The 17363-nt window shown below is 44.1% G+C and overlaps 2 protein-coding genes across 4 annotated transcripts in view; one reads left to right on the forward strand and one right to left on the reverse strand.

Moving 5' to 3' along the window:
• The window catches only part of LOC308302754 (WD repeat domain phosphoinositide-interacting protein 1-like), a 265670-nt gene that overhangs the window by 87703 nt on the left and 160604 nt on the right, over positions 1 to 17363 (forward strand). The gene's annotated exons all lie outside the window — the stretch shown is intronic.
• The window catches only part of slc38a10 (solute carrier family 38 member 10), a 43294-nt gene that overhangs the window by 13379 nt on the left and 12552 nt on the right, over positions 1 to 17363 (reverse strand). For all 3 annotated transcript variants that reach the window (XM_080747039.1, XM_080747037.1, XM_080747038.1), the window contains exons 8-12: positions 13177 to 13279; positions 11812 to 11994; positions 9032 to 9140; positions 6245 to 6351; positions 5571 to 5727 (exon numbers count right to left, since the gene is read on the reverse strand). In XM_080747039.1, coding sequence (XP_080603165.1) covers positions 5571 to 5727; positions 6245 to 6351; positions 9032 to 9140; positions 11812 to 11994; positions 13177 to 13279 — 659 coding nt within the window. The remainder of the gene's footprint in view (positions 1 to 5570; positions 5728 to 6244; positions 6352 to 9031; positions 9141 to 11811; positions 11995 to 13176; positions 13280 to 17363) is intronic.

Below are 17363 nucleotides of genomic sequence, written 5' to 3' on the forward strand. Positions count from 1 at the left end.
AGGCATGGGTGTGCACGATCCGTGCACTATAAATTACATGGAAGTCTATGGAGACCATGGCATCGCGGGACATTGAAGAGAAAAAATCACTGCAACATAAGTGTTAACTGGAGCTCAGTTAGTCTGTTCTTGAGAGACTACCATGTCAGTGGTTCTCAAACCTTTTCATGTGAAGGACCCCCAAAATTATATTTATTTGGTGTGTGTGCGTGCCGAAACTGTGGGAGGAGCAGCGTGGCAAAGAAAGGTTTATCTAGGAAGATGGATGGAAATAAAGTCGGACAAGTACTAAAGCCTGATTGCCCTGAAATCCAAACCCTAAAGCTTAATTCTAACCCAATTTTTTCTTTCCCTTTTTGACACGGTGAAAGCCGCTTCCAAGGTGTGGCTTTGTGTGTCCCGTACCTGTCCCGTGCATCCATGCGCTGTGATTGGTCAGTTTTGTCTGTCCCGTACATGTCCCGTGCATGCTTGACCAATTGAGGATCGGTCAAGCTTCACATGCCAATTTGGCCCTCCAGACAAAATCATTCATTCATTCAGAATTCATAAAAATATAGAACTAAAGCACATAGAAAGTATAGATCTAGAACACAGAATGTATGGATCTAGAACACAGATTTCATAGCTCTAGATTAGAACACACAGAATAAGAATTCACCGCTTCACTTCGAACCAAGGTTTGATTTTTTTGAAGCGGTGAAAACCGCTTCCAATGAGTGTCCCACGCCCATATATGGTCATTTCAGTCCAGAATGAACAGGCTTTTTCAAAAACAAAATGTATGTCACCTCATGTCCATATATGGCCATTTCAGTTCAGAATGAATAGGTTTTATCTGTCCCGTCCGTCCGTCCATATGTGTGTAGTGTCCGTCCCGGTCTGATGATTGGATACTTTGAGGATTGGTCAAGCTTCACATGACAATTCGGCCCTCCAGATAAAATCATTAATTCATTCAGAATATAAAGAATGTATAGATCACAGAGTTCATAACTCTAGAACACATAGAATAAAAGTTCACCGCTTCACTTCGAACCGAGGTTTGATTCTTTTCTTTTTAAACCATAAAACAACCATTTCTCTTCTGGGAACCAGGAAATGGTGCTCAGAATATCTATTTCTATGTTTGGCCGCCACAAGTATAGTAATAAAAGTACACACACACACCCCATGCCATTACGATAAGATTCCTCTAATGGATTTCATGGCGTACTGCTGTGTTTTATGTCCATCAACATCCAACTGATTTGCAGCTTCCTTCGCCCACACTGTCGCCTGCCTCAGGCTACAGTGAAATGTCTTGCAAGATCTCTACTTGGTAGGAAAAAAACTATGAATTTATTTGCCATCTGTATCTGTATTAAAAACAAGCCTTTTCCATTTTCAGTGAAGAGATTTGGTGTAGAGGGAAAGAAGGAGGGAGTAGTATACTGATAGTAGTATACTGTGATATACTGACATCACATTGTTGACTATCATGCAGGGGTCTCCATATATGGGTAACTGGTCCGATATAAACATATATATACTGTACATCGCTGGCCAGATGGCCAAGAAGTGGCGTGACCGAGGTCGCATGTCGCCCTGAGGCGTCTTACTAGTATAGAGAGCCCTGGGGGATTCTGGTCTATATATTAGGTATATCCACCTGTTTCCGCGGGAGTTTACTGGAGATTATTTGGACCACACTTCCGGTTTAACAGCAGACAATGACATACAAGCTCACGTCGCGTCGCAGATGCAGCCCGTTGTGAGCTTGTAAATCACACTCGGCTGCGGCGCCGGAAGCTCGGTACAACGTCTGCGCAATGCACTATGGGGCGTTGGAAAGCCGTGGATAGGCTTGAAGTGGTCAAGGAAAAAGCCTTCAAAACAACGTAACATTTGTCTGCATTCAGTTTCAAACTTCCTAATACCGTGGATCCACCAGGTGTCAGCAGACACTGACAACAGTAAGACGCTAGAAACACAAAGTAGACTATCTCCGTTTCTTAACGTTGGGTCCGGGGACCACCCGGGGTCCAAAAAGACGGGGTCTATAACTCTTTGAGTGTGTACAAATGGGGGTCCTTGAAATGAACAAGGTTGAGAATCGCTCCACTAAAGTATACCGGGACCCCAATCTCCACGGTCCATTTAACTCGGAGCGTACAAAAATGTGTACAATCTTAGAATTGCAGAACCGGAATGGTCCACTTTTGGACCCCTGGTTTTCCCCGGACCAGAACCGGTGACCAGCAGGACGAAGAAAGAAAGAGGGAGAGAGAGTTGGAGGAAGAGAAGAGACAATGAAGTAGAGGGGGACGGAGGGACGATGACGAGGGACCGATAATGTACAACAGAGGGGGTTAACGTTCATCCTCTCTACTTCCCAAATTACAGTCATAAACAGGAAACAGGTGTGGAGGTGAGCCTGTGTGTGCGTTCAGCTTAAAACATACTGTACAGCAGGGGTCTTCAACAGGGGGTCCGGGACCCCTAGGGGGTCCTCAGAGTTACAACAGGGGGTCCTCCAAATCTTTGAGTGATAGAAACTTTTTTCTCCTTTTTTATATTAACCACTTGAACCCTAACATCCATAATATATTCTGAGAACTTTAGACAAAAACAGCAGATCTATAAGCTCACAACGCCTCGCAGGCTATTTTTGGCAAAGAGGTTTGGTGTAGAGGGGAAAAAGAGCAGACTAAGTAGAGAGTGAAAGGTCAAGTTTATTAAGTATGGACGGTTCAAGTAGTTAAATATCTGAAAAATACAAATGCAAAATACACTACTGATTGTGCTATCAAATAATGAAACTCTATGAAGAGGTTGTGGGGGTCCGCTTCATCTCTCTCTCAACTAAGGGGTCCATGGCCTGAAAACGTTGAAGACCCCTGCTGTACAGAAAGAAAAGAAAAAGAAAAGGAAGAAAGAAAGAAAGAAAAGTGCAAAAGAAAGCAAGTGAACAGCGGCATGGGGCGGGTCAACAAACATAAGTGCGTTGGTGTGGATAATGACAGAGCGACGGAGTTGTCAAGCTCTCTTCTCATCTTTACGATCTGTTCATCCGTCCGTCTTTTCTTTCATCCCACTCTCTCCGCGCCCCCCCCCCTCCCTCCCCCCACCACAGAGACGTGCAGAGAATGTTAGAGAGGCAGGGGCTGAAATTTCTAAAAAGGGCCTTTTGGTGAAAACATCAAAAATAGCCGACCACCAAGCTTGGAGGTCGGCTATTTTCGATGCTTGATTTCTACACATCTCTTGATTTCAACATAAGATGCTGCATTCAAGTTCAGGAGAGTTTGGACAAGGCAATTCTCTTGAATGCTGCCTTCAGGTATGGCAATGGCGTTTGCATTTCTTTCACCATAGTAAAAACTGCATTCATGGTCTTTTACAGACGGATAAAAGGGGCAGGGGCTCGAGCCCCCTTAGATGTCTATGTGCGCACGTGACTGCCCCCACCACCACGGGCCTCTTTCCTCTCCCAGCCCCAAACCCCAGAACGTGGGGCACCCCCCCCCCCCCCCCCCCTCTCATCTCTGTTCCGTTTCCTCCACACCCCAGAACCTTCCCCAAACCCATATCACGCCCCCCCCCCCCCCCCACCCCCTTTACCCCGTCATCTTCACAGTCAAGCCTAGCAGGCATTTTATAGCTGCCACAGGAGATATGGGGGTTGGAGACAATGTAGGAGGTGTGCATGTGCAGAGAGAGAGAGAGAGAGAGAGAGAGAGAGAGAGAGAGAGAGAGAGAGAACAGTGGCGTCAGTTCAGCAAAAGCTAGGGTATGGCAAAGATTGGAGTCCTCATGGAAAATAGGCATTGCATTTTGGATAACACAGTTCTATTGTGAAAATAGCAGATCTACATGCTCACAACGCCTCGCGCTGTGAGGCGTTGTGAGCATGTAGATCGGCTATTTTCACAATGTCTGAAAAAAAAATGAAAAAAAAACCTTTGTCAGTTTTTTACAAGGGTTTCTACGGTTTCTTGGGCTGGATATGGCAGCCTGGAATGGGTTTTCAAGTGCAGCTAAACTTAGCATGTTAGTAAACATGCCACAATTAACAATAATGCATTGCACATGTGCGGCTGACCTGCAGAACCTGGGAATATACCATTCTGTCAAGCTTGGGAGAATACAAGTGTGGAGTATATCATTATAATACCTTATTAAAGTGACCATTATGTTACATTTTGCATTTGTAGTTATTTTACTGTAATTTAACAACATAATGACCAGCGCAGATAGACAAAGAGACATTCATGGATTTATATTTAAAAGTAACTTTTATTTTCCCCCCTGGACCCAGGGTATGACAGCTGCATACCCCTGCCATACCCAATTGACGCCCCTGGACAGGAAAGAGGGGGAGAGGCAGACGGAGGGCCTCGATCGGGGAGGGGAAAATGAGAAATCGCTGGAGTTTGAAGGGCATCACTCGCGCCTCCATCAATGTCGAGCCCTCGACGCTGCTCTTAGACATTATCAAGAGGTTATCTCCGAGCTCTCTCTCTCTCTACCCGTCCCATCCATCTGTCACTCACTCACACCGGCTCTTTTTCCTCTCGTCTTTTTCATTCTCCGAGAGATAAAAGAGACACCACCCCCCACCCCCAGCCTCCTCCCTTCTTTCTTTAACCCATTCAGAACGGGTACGTATTATTATAATTTTATTATGCTTTAACTATTGAAAATTAGAAGATATACAAGCTCACTGCGCTGCGAGCTTGTAGATCTGCTATTTTTTGAAGAATCGTGAAAATTTGAATTTTGACCTGTGTCTTTTGAATCCTTCTAAGGTTTTTTTGAAAAACCTATGTTTCTATGTCAGCAATCTGGCTAGCCATCGTCAAAGAAAAGGTCCTTTTCACTTAACTGGAGCTCAGTTAGTCTGTTCTTGAGAGACTACTATGTCAGTGGTTCTCAAACCTTTTCACGTGAAGGACCCCCAAAATGATATGTATTTGGCCACGGACCCCCATCTCAAAATATTGAGTTCCAGGGACCCCCCAGAAGCAAAATTTGAGTTACAAATGTTCGCCTAAAAAAATACATATATTCAAAGATTTGCACACGTTTTCACAACTTCTTCAAAAATAGCATATCTACAAGCTCGCAGTGCGCTGTGAGCTTGTATATCTGCTATTTTTCAATAGTTAAAGCATTCAATAATCCCAGGCCTAAATGGATTAACAGAGGTCTTTGTTGCCTTTGTTTTTAGTCTCACTCCAGTCTCTCTGGCCTGTTATGTTTGCTCCTGGCCCCCATCCTGGCTGTGCCTTTCTCTAAATATAAAAATTAACAAACGCGACTCGCGGTAAAGACGTTCCGCGCCGCCGTCGGTGCCCCGTGCGCGACGTGATTACACGCGGCGTTGCTCCGTCTGCTTTCGGAAGCCATGTGCATCTACAGCATCGGTGCCAGCCCCCCCCCCCCCATCCCCTTGAGTTACATGTTTCCATGCCTCATTAGTGAACCAATTTCAACAAAGAGTCCACAGTGAGGGGGGAAACTGACTGCCGGGGCACCAGGGGCATTCAGTTGTGTGACGTGATTTCTTTTATTTAATTTTTTTTTACCGTGTGACTCTGGGAGGTCCGGTAGCGGCGGGACGTTCTTGTGCTCGGGGGCAGGTGGAGGCGGGCCTTGCCTGTGGGGGGCGGGGCTGGCGGTGGAGATGGACAGCGTCGTGAAGGTGCTGATGAGCAGGATGCCCAGGCCCACCCACAACACCAACTAGAGAGAGAGAGAGAGAGACAGAGAGAACAGGTTACAACAAGAACTAAGGAAACGTGCTGTGCCATGCTACAAACTTGTTAAGAGACTTGCTCCTTTTACCAAACTGAAATTAGTTTGAGAATGTTTTTCATGCAAAACAAATGCTTGCAATGGATTCAGAATAATTAAAAACCCCTAGTTAGACCCCTCACATCCCACTTAAAGGAGATTTTTTTTGGGAGTAATTTCTTCCTTTATAGTGTAGTGAATAGTAAGTGAAGGTAGGTAGGTCGTTTTCAAAACTTTCCCCTGATGGGATTCCTTGGGACTTTTTTTCCCTCACTAAGGACATATTGAGGATACAAAATCAGTTGAGTTTGCTACTATTGCAATTTGTTTTAGGTTTTTTCATATAACGACTGGACTATAACTGCAAATGCAGCACCTACTGACCTAAATATGGGGCAAAAAGATCTAGAAGAATGTGCACGCGGGCATGCGTGCATGCAGGTGTGCGTGCAAGTGGGTGTGTTACCTGTGCAATAAGACCGTTCTTCTGGATTTTTCTGTATATGAGGGCAGGGCAAATGAAGCATATCAGGCTGCCCATAGTGGCTCCAGTCAGTCCCAGAATGGTCTCCACTGAAAGAGAGAGAGAGACACAGACAGAGAGTCTCTTCAGTTCTCAGAGTTCATTTAACTCCCGTAAGGTTACACTTATACCTCCTCCTGCACTACACCCAGCTCCTGTTCCCCCAGACAGACAGTATCTGTTTCCCCCACAAGCCCGTCTGTATCCACAAACTGACCCATATATCTGCCATTATTTGACCCGCACTTATGCAGCTAATGTGTCTTTGCATTGCTACTTCCGTTGCAATGCAAGTGAATGGGCTCCCGGAAGTAACAAGTAAAAAAAGAACACCTGGACCATCTTTTGGGGGATCAAATGAGTACTTTTAGAGGCAAGATTGGTTTAAAGGAGAATTTCGGCCAAAAAAGGCACTTTCACCCTTTCCATCCTTATATTTTGGGCAGGTAATTTTTTAAACGGTGTTAGTAGGGCTTAAGTGTTTAAATATCATTATAGTTAAATGTTCTCAAATAGAAACTTTTTTCAAATGTATCAGAAAACTGTGTAATTCTGGACAAAAAATCGGTCATAATCTGTAATCGATGGTCTAGACATTTTACTTGAAGATTATCACTCAAATTATTGCGATTAACGGTTTAATTGTGTTTTTGTCGTTGACAATTACATTTCTGTTTGGCTTTTAGGCTTTGAAGTTGCACATGGTAGATATGACAAATAACCTAAATATACAAATAAATTACTGACATATTTGACAACTTTATACTTAAAAAATAATATTTATAGTGGAAATAGCCGATCTACAAGCTCACAACGTTTCGCCATTTCCACTATTTTTCAACATTTAAACGATTATGACTATTAAGAAAAATAACTGCATTATGTCAAATAACTGTGATTATGTCAAATAATTGCTATTCGACGACTATATAATAATTGTGACAGCCCTAGGTCTAGGTCTAGGACACTCCAAACTGTGGCATGGGTCTGGCTCCTCCTTCCCCCCTGTGCACCAGGCTGGCTGGGCGCAGGGCCCAGGTCCCACCCATCCTTCAACCAGGGGACGCAGGCCATATTGTCTCCCTCAGATTTAGTGTCCGCTGTCCCTCGGGGGCCCTACCCTCCTTTCTCCCCACTCTATTAGTCTGATTAGATACACAAAGGGCCAGACAAACACACACAGGCACTGTGCGTGTGTGTGTGTGTGTGTGTGTGTGTGTGTGTGTGTGCGTGCGTGCGTGCGTGCGTGCGTGCGTGCGTGCGTGCGTGCGTGCGTGCGTGTGTGTGTGTGTGTGTCTCCACCTAATCAAAACTTTAACAAACAGCCGCCATATAACGAGAATGAATAAAACATATATACTAACCCTAACCTTCACACCTACATCATCCTATAGCTGTGTGTGTGTGTGTGTGTGTGTGTGTGTGTGTGTGTGTGTGTGTGTGTGCGTTTTAGAGTGTGCGTGAGAGAGTGAGAAAGAGACAGAGACAGTACAGGAGAAAGAAAGGTCCCAATGGAGAGTCAATATGGGTGTGTGTGTGTGTGTGTGTGTGTGTGTGTGTGTGTGTGTGTGTGTGCGTGCGTGCGTGCGTGCGTGCGTGCGTGCGTGCGTGCGTGCGTGCGTGCGTGTGTGTGTGCGCACGTGGGTTTGGCGACGTGTACATTGTGTGTGCGTGTGTGCACGTGTCCGGGAGAATAATAGCCCTATCTTCCCGTCTGCTCGTCTAAAAAGGAGATAAAAGTTAGAGCCCTGATTTAAGGACTGTGTTAGAGTGTGACAGTCACTGACTCGTAAAGTCATATTCACACACGTCGTAAAGCTACCCCGGCTACACTGCCTACATAAAAGAACACATGCACCTTAAAGACCTCCAGCAACACACACACACACAAACATAAACACACACACACACACACACACACACACACAGCAAAAACCTCAAGACTATTCAAATTTCTCGCTCACATGCACATACAATTTGGTAGACACGCACAGAATTAGCAAAAAAAAAAAAGAGGTTCTTAAAAGAGCTCTTCAGCATTTAGTCACAGAAAAAGGATAAAAAGGGTTCAAAAGGAGGAGTGACTGCAAGTCGTGAACTTGGAATTATGTTATAATCTACGGTTCCTTCTGCCGAAGCGCTATAATAAGAACTACACCATTTCAGTAAAGTGCAGCTGCCACAATTCAAGTCCTGGATTACAGTCAGTCGCCATGACCTGGGGAATCCACGGGGGACAAAAATGCATTTCTAAGACATATGGTTCAGCTTTTCGTATTTGTAGCGCCGACAATGGTCAGAAGAGAGAGTTTCTGGCGGGGGGGACCTATTGAAGCCAAATATGATTCAAATTTTGGGTCAATCGGATGATGCTTTCATGATTTGCAGCGTTTTTGTCAAATAGGCCCATTGCACAAATTTGGAAACCAATTATAGCAAAACAATATGCTAAACAAGCCTTTTCTCCTTTCTGCGGGCCATTTCATGCTCCAAACCTACACTCGGACAAGCTTCTTTACCTTGAATAACGTTTCGTTTCTACTTTTCATTCTTGCTGCTGCTATGAATTAAAATCAGTACAATCATCCAGGTTTTAGTTTTCTATCACGATGAACAATTCCAGACGCGCACACAGCACAATCCTCTCTTCACATATCAATACATACTGTATGTACAGAATGAGAGGACTGTTCAAATGTTCTCTCTCTCTCACACACACAAACACGTTACCATTGGGGATGAGAATGCCTCCCAGCATGGTGCCAAATACGATGCAGAGAGTGATCATCTTGAAGCGCAGAGGAGGCATATAACCCCCAGCAAACGTCCCATCCTTCTGCTGAGAGAGAGAGACAGAGAGAGAGAAAAGGCAGAGATAGAAAGAATATAAAAGAAACGTACCAACAATTCCCGTATACAAAGTTGATTTCCAGCGGAGACAGTGTTGGTGGTGAGAGACAAGAAAGAACTAGATAAATACAAATGAAGTACCAAGACAAGAAATAACTGGACAAATACAAATGAATTGTGCTTCATTCTCTCTGCCATTTGTTCTCAAGACAGCTGCTTCTGTACAACAGACAGTAAATCCCTTGTCTCAAGGACATGCTGCTTTGATAACCCTGTAGCCAAAACACTGTGCCAACTCTACTACAGAAAAAAGTCAAACTGACCCAGATAAAGAATGCAAAACACGGGCTTCTCTGCTATCTCCCAGCCCAAGTGGATGTGCAAGTGCGGGGTAATGACGTGAGTGCTGAAACCATATTTGAACTGAAACGTAACAAAGGGAGGCCACAACTGAATTAACCTGGAAAATACCCATACATGGGCATAAAAGGGATTCTGGTGGATACCCATATATGGACTTTTACATAGGTGATGTCACCTGTGACATCACCTGTGATGTCACAGGGATGTGTCAAGGGAACCAACCCTTAGACTGTAAAAATATGTACACACACAGCTTCACGCGGACAAGCTGTGACATTTTATTCACAAATATTTTAATAGCCATATATGGAGATCTCTGTGTCAGTCCATGTCCTTTTCATGACCATTGATGTCATCAATATTAAGCCCATATTTTGGAATGCCCATATATGGACATATACTGTGTCATTCTCATGTGGACATACTCTGTCAGTCCTATGTGGTCAGACATGATTATGGCAGACATCAAATCAATATGTGTGAAAGTTTATTTTTAATTAAAGTTATACCATGTAACTTTTTTTATAAAACAAATCTTAAAATTGTCCTAACTGTTAAATCGCTAAAGTTTTAGAACACCCACTCTGTTATTTTCAGCTTCTAAAGCCTTCTCTTTATATGTTTTCTATGAGTTGTGAGGGGGGGAGAATTTCCCGGCAAAATGATGTCATCTCCCACATGATACACTACCGGCCAATCACAGTGCCGATCATACACCACCGGCCAATCACAGCGAGTCTTGCTGTCTCTAAAGGAAGTAGCTTCCCTCAGCAACTGTGTTTACATTGGTGAAGGAATATTGCTTGCTACTCCCTCAATCCTGGTCTAAAAATTATGGGAGACGGCTCTACGGAATCGTATCGGTGAGGCGGAGGTGCTCGCGACAGCCGCGGTGGTCCGAAGCGACTCCGGCCGAAAAAAGCAATACCGCTACTGACCACTAGTTGAGCAGCTTCCACAGTACAGCTTTAAAGTCAATGGAGAAAATTAATTCACAAGCAAAACAACTAGCAAAATAGCACTCGTGCGTGTCCTGATGAAGCCGGTCGATTTAACGCGACCGCAGTTTTCCCGGTGAACCTAAGCGCAACGGTGGGGGCGCGGGAGTGTGGGGAACACAATACCACTGACTATTGCCGATGATGGAGAGGTTATATAGCTTTATGAAATGAGGCACTCTTGCAGATTTCGTAAGAGACTCGTCGCCAATTGCAAGATATTTAATAGTTATTTGGGGCCATGATGATAACCCTTTCTTCCCACTACTAGACTATGGATTTATATTGTCTGTGTTATTGTTTACAACTAGCCTTACATTAAGAGGAGCGTCTTAATGTTAGGCTAGTTTACAACCACAATTATTCACGTTTGGCAAGATCGCGGTTCTACTAGTTTTAGAAGCCTTTTCAGAAGTTAATTTAATGTTTTCCATTTAATGATTTCCTTTATCCTCATCTAATCTTGTGCTAATGCACGCAACTGTCAGGTTTTGCCAGGTTTTAAGGCTAGTAGGCTTTTCAGAAGTTAATTGAATATTTTCCATTTAATGATTTCCTTTATTGTCATCTTGCGCTAATGCACACAACTGTTTTCGCCAGGTTTTAAGGTCTTGTTTTAGTTGTTTCTCATAAGCTCGCGACCCTCCTTTCCTATCGGCCCCCACCGTTGCGCTTAGGTTCACTGGGAAAACTGCGGTCGCCGATTTGACATATGGCTCAAGCGCGTGCCACCAAAACTGTGGGAGGAATTCTGCTGCAAAATAAAAAGTTTACGTGGAAGATGGAATAAAATCGGATAAGTACTACTAGGCGTCTGCTGAATGCCTAAAATAGTAAACTGTATGTGCGTGCTGTGAACAGAGAGGTGTGATGAGCGTAGCTGGTAGGGCTGTCACGATATGACATTTTACATGACGATTAATTGTCACTCAAATAATTGGCGATTAACGATTTAATTGTGTTTTTGTCGTTGATAATTACATTCTGTTTGGCTTTTAGGCTTTGACGTTGTACAGTACATGGTAGATATGACACATAACCTAAATACCGGTATACAAAGAAATTACTGACATATTTGACAACTTACTACTTAAAAAATAACTTTGATAGTGGAAATAGCCGATCTACAAGCTCACAACGCGTCGCGATGCGACGCGTTGTGAGCTTGTAGATCTGCTATTTCCACTATTTCGGACATTTTTCAACATTCACGATTATGACAAAATAATTGCGATAATGTCAAATAATCACGATTAGACGATTATGTAATAATTGTGACAGCCCTAGTAGCTGGGCTACCTGCTGTTCAAACAGCATGGTGTTGATGGCCTGGCGACAGGGCAGGATCATCATGGGGAAGCCCACGGCCACGGACATCATGAAGCCCACGCGGATCATCTCCGTCACCAGGTTGGACGGGAAGTTCATCAGCACGTTGCCCTCGATGTTCTCCGTGAAGCTGACGTAGCCGAAGAACCCCACCTTGGAGAGGAGTTAGGAAGGGGGGGGGGAAATGTTTTAGGACAGTGGTTGAAACTGAAACTTTGTCCAGAAACTGATGAGTGACCAAGGAACTCATACAGTATGTCGGGGTGGTCAATGAACTGCATCGTCCTAAAGTTTTCTTTAAATTCTTCAATTGTAGTGTCTCTATTAGTAGTATTATGGGCTTATCATAAGAGGGGAGCATTTGGTGAATAGCCAGTTTTGCATGCGTTGTGAGACACGTTGACGCTAACGTTTAAGTGGTTAAAGAAAAGAAAAAAGTTATTTCGTGCTAAATGGATTGCGTCTATTTTCATTACTTCATTGATTGAATACTTTATTAGAAGTTTGCATAGGAAAAGCACAGTACAGTTGAGATACAAGGTCTACTAGTAGGATTTAAACCCAAAAAAGCACAATGGCTTGTTCATAACTATGTTCTGCCATGTTCATGGATTAAAGCAAAATAAAATCTCAGTTTCCTAAACAATTAGCAAAATATGTAAAATTATGATGTTTTAGTAATAATGTTCACAAACGGAGACCATTAGGGTTTTATGGAAGATGCTTCTGAACTAGAGTTCTCAAATTCTGCCCGAACCCGACAATACCCGAACCTGACCAAATGTAGGCTAACTAGTCGGGCCGGGTAGGGCCGCAGGCTCAATGAAAAAAGAAAATGTATTTATTTTATTTTATTACTTTACTCTGTGATAGAGTTCTCAAATTCCTCCCAAAACGGACCATACCTGACACGACCCGACATTTTCCGTCTGGGAAGGGCCTAACATATATGCTAATTAGTTGGGCCGGGCCAGGCCTCAGGCCGGCCTAGTTAGGGCCGGGCCTTCATTTTCAGGCCCGTTGAGAACTCTATTCTGAACATAACTAGCCACTAGCTATGCCCCCCCCAAAAAGCTTTTGTCCAATGCTAGCTTAGAATAACTTCCTGCTTGCCATGGTTTGCCTTGGCAACAGCCTTGGCGAGCTGCCGGTTGCTAAGCTGGCATTGGACAAAAGCATTTAGGGGAGGGGCATAGCTACTGGCTAATTGCTGGTCTGCTAGCCACTTCAATTGCTCCAATCTTTTCACTGCACAACAAGCTTCCGTAGAAGACATCTATATGGAATCCAAAAGACTCAACAAATCAGTCCGCGCACGTTGTGTCCGACACTCACAGTGATGTAGAAGGTGGTGACCACGTTGAGGGAGGAGGTGAAGATGGTGCTCATGCGCTTGACGGACGGCTCGTCCAGGCTGTCGTAGGTGGGCAGCACCTGCCTGGAGGGACACAAGCACAGCCCACAACAAGCACCCTGCATGCCGCATCAGGAGGCACATGGGACATGGGAAGCACGCAAACGCCACAGCTTCGTCTCGACATTATTTGGCTCATTCCACAAGTGATAGGTGACTTTAACCCATTAAGACCGGGCTATTAACTATTAACTATAACTGTTAACTATTAAAACATAGCAGGAATACAAGCTCCCATTTTTTTTGCTAATCTTTGAATATATCTGTAATAATATTTGTAACTCAAATCAGAGAGAGTAGAAAAGAATTCTCAGGGTCCCTGGAACAAAATATTTTGAGACGGAGGGTCCGAGGTCAAATACATAGAATTCTAGGTGTCTTTGACAATAAAAGATTTGAGCAGCACAGATGAAGAAACATTTTTTAGGTATTTTTCAGGTCTTAATGGGCTAAAATGAACAGAAATGTCAAACATTTTCCAAAATATTTCAAATAGCCGATATAGATGAGCTGGTATCTGGACAAGTGAGCTTGGAGATTTGCTATATTTGAAACAGTGCTTAAAGGGCAGTACCACTCATTTTAAACATTGAACTATGTCATTAACATACCTTAGAGTTGGTGTGGAAATAAGAAGGAAGGATTGATTGTACAGGGTTAGGGTTAGGGTATAGATATTGTAGGATCATGTGATCAGTGACATCATGAAGGTGTAGTCAAAGAAGAGTACATCTGACTTCATGATGTCACTGATCACATGACCCCACAATCAATCCTCCAGTTCTTGGCAACACAGAAGACGGGGGACTTTTTTCTTATTTCCACACAACTCCTCTAAAGGTATATGAATGACATAGTTCATGTTGAAAATGAGTGGTACTCCCCTTTAAGGAGTTAAACAGAAGGGGGTAAAAATCCTTAATTGATTAAGTTGATGTTTCAAAATGGCAGATGTGTTTCAGTGGATGGAAATAATAGCAGTGTGTGTGTGTGTGTGCGTGTGTGTGCGTGCGTGTGCGTGCGTGTGTGCGCTCGTTTCAGAGGGCACGGCGAAACAGAGGGTGACAGACGAGCCAAGGCCGGGGCTGAAACTGATACCGAGACAGAGTGTATTCTCTTGTCCGTCTGTGTGTAAGCCTGTCTCTTTCCCTTCCATGTTTGTCTGTCATAGACCCAGAGTCTAGAGAGGGGGGGGGGAGGGGGGGCTCACATTAAACAGGGAATTTACAGGCCTTATATATCACAGCTAGTGCCAGACAGGTTTTAGAGCATTATAAACTTCGCTGGCAGTCTCTTTGTGCTCACTCTCCCTCTCTCTCTCTCTCTCTCTCACACAGAGAAAGAGACGGATACGGGGAACAAACGAGCGAGAGCAAGAAACTGTAACTCTCTGTACCCCCTCCCACCTCCTCCTTTTTCTCTTTCCTCTCGCTCTCCGTCTTACTTTCACACACACACACACACACACACACACACAGTCACGCGCGCGCACACGCGTTTTATGGGCAGCACTGTCCCATGGCGCTATTCTTTGACGCTTGTTTAATCTGCGGACCCGTAAATCTCATAGCCAAGGTTAAATAAAACGCCATACTGTAAGTGGGGGAGCTAAAAGACGCAATGGACGCTCTGTAGTTCTGACTCGGGGATCTAATTTGTTTTTATTTGCGCCGCCCTAAAAGTGAGGTGAAGGGGTGGGAAAAAAAGGTGGAGAATCTCTTAAAATGTCAGCCGAGTGCGTGCAGGTATGTGTGTCTAGGGGTGTGTGTGTGTGTGTGTGTGTGTGTGTGTGTGTGTGTGTGTGTGTGTGTGTGTGTGTGTGTGTGTGTGTGTGTGTGTGTGTGTGTGTGTGTGTGTGTGTGTGTGTGTGTGTGTGTGTGTGTTGTGAGGTAGACAGAAGTATATGGCAGCACAATATCAGTGCCATGCCGTCTTAAAGCCACGTTAGCGGGGACAGCATCGCATCACAGAGGGACGTTTCTCCATTGTGCATTTTTCTTCTTCTGTCAGAGGATAACCGTTTTCTCAGTTTTTAACAGCGTTGACTCACAAAAAAAACTAAACGACAAAAAAAAAAAAAAAATGACAGGGCCCGCGGCCCCCGCGCCTCCATAATGGCGATGTTAAGTAATGTTTTAAGCGAAAGTAAACACATTTCATGAACGCAATAAAAATCCAATGTGCTGAAAGCTGTTTAAGCCACTAGGACCGGGAACGCATCCTTATTCTCACAACTTTAACAATTATTTTATGCTTCAACTATTGAAAAACAGCAGATATACAAGCTCACAGCGCGGCACCGAGTGCCGCGCTGCGAGCTTGTAGATCTGCTATTTTTGAAAAATCGTGAACATCTATTCAAGTCTTTGAATATTTTTGACCCGATTCCATAAGTGTCTTCTAAATCCTTCTTCTAAATCAGTGGTTCTCAACCTTTTTCCATGTCAAGGACCCCCAAAAATTGCATGTATTTGGCCACGGACCCCCATCTCAAAACATGTTGTTCCAGGGCCCACCCAGAAGCAAATATCTGACTTAAAAAAAGATATATTCAAAGACTTGCAAAAAAAAAAAAAAAAAGGAAATATTTTGAGATGGGGGTCCGTGGCCAAATACATATCACTTTGGGGGTCCTTGACATGAAAAGGTTTGAGCACCACTGACATAGAAACATGGGTTTTTCAAAAAACCTTAGAAGGATTTAGGAGACACTTAGAGAAAATATTCAATGACTTGCACAAATTTTCATGATTTAAAAAAAATAGCAGATCTACAAGCTCGCAAGCTTGTATATCTGCTATTTTTCAACTGTTAAAAAGCATTCAATGATTCCCGGTCTTGGTGGCTTAATCAGCCCCCTGAATACATCAGTGTGTGTCTGCGAGGTGGCGGATGGCCAGGGTGTTGATTAGTGGTTTGGCTCCGGCAGCCTCAGCCTGCCTGCCTGCTTGCTCGCCGCCGTAGCGCAGCGCAGCGCTCGCCTCGCTCTGCTCTGACCACAGGCCAACAAAACACCCTGCCAAATATCACTTAGCGCCGCTAGTGGGACCCGCGCATGACACATGTATGCGTGTGTGTGTGTGTGTGTGTGTGTGTGTGTGCTCGCACACGCACGCACACACACACACTAGGGATGGGACGATACACGATATTATCGTTTATCGTGATAAAAAACAGAGATTTAATTTATCGTGATATCGTCCTCCCGTCATGCACTGGGATCAATTCACCTTTTATTTGCCGAGCTCGAGCTGCATATCCGGTACCACTTAAACCCTCTATAATTGGTAAAAGGTACTTATAATATACGTACTTGATACAGTCTGTTTTCACTCTCTATCAAGTGTCTTTGCCAAAAAAAATAGCAGATCTACAAGCTCACCACGCGTTGTGAGCTTGTAGATCTGCTATTTATTTTGGCAAATGTTCCACCTCAGGATAATGGATTTTGATTATCGCTATAATATCGTAAATCGCGATTTCTTTTGTCACAATAATCGTGATATGCAATTTTCATATTGTCCCATCCCTGTCGCGCAAGCACACACGTGCGTTTGAAAGGCTCCTGAGTGTGTACCGTATTTGCCGTGCACGCACGCACACACTCTCTTCTCAGTGCACACACCCGCCATACAGTAATACTATGTTGCTCTTGTACGATTACAATTAAAGTCTCGTTTCAGTCTCAAAAGCGGCCAGTCACCCTCTCTCTCTCTCTCTCTCTCTCCTGACGCCTACGTCATCACTCTCTCACACCCGAACACCACCAACACCCCTCGCAACCTAATCTGACCCCCCCCTCCCCCTCCCAACCCCCCAAAAAAGAAAAAATATATAATATTTCCCTCCCTTACACGCATACCCAGCATTTCAGGAGTTCACACCATCCAAGACTGCCCACCCCCAAACCCCCCAAAACACCCGACCCCAGAGTCAGGCAACAAAAGCAGTGATGACAGAACAGAGGCAGCGACAAGACATGCAAGAAGAGTGTGAAAAATGGAAGAGAGAAAATAATTTAAAAAAATGGAGTGGAGGGATAGAGTGATGATGTGCGTTCGTAAAGAGGCTGGAAGGAGTGAAAGTACAGCAGACAGTTCTTTGTGGT

Source organism: Nannobrachium achirus, assembly GCF_963921795.1.
Source record: "Nannobrachium achirus genome assembly, chromosome: 18".
Classification (NCBI taxonomy): Eukaryota; Metazoa; Chordata; class Actinopteri; order Myctophiformes; family Myctophidae; genus Nannobrachium; species Nannobrachium achirus.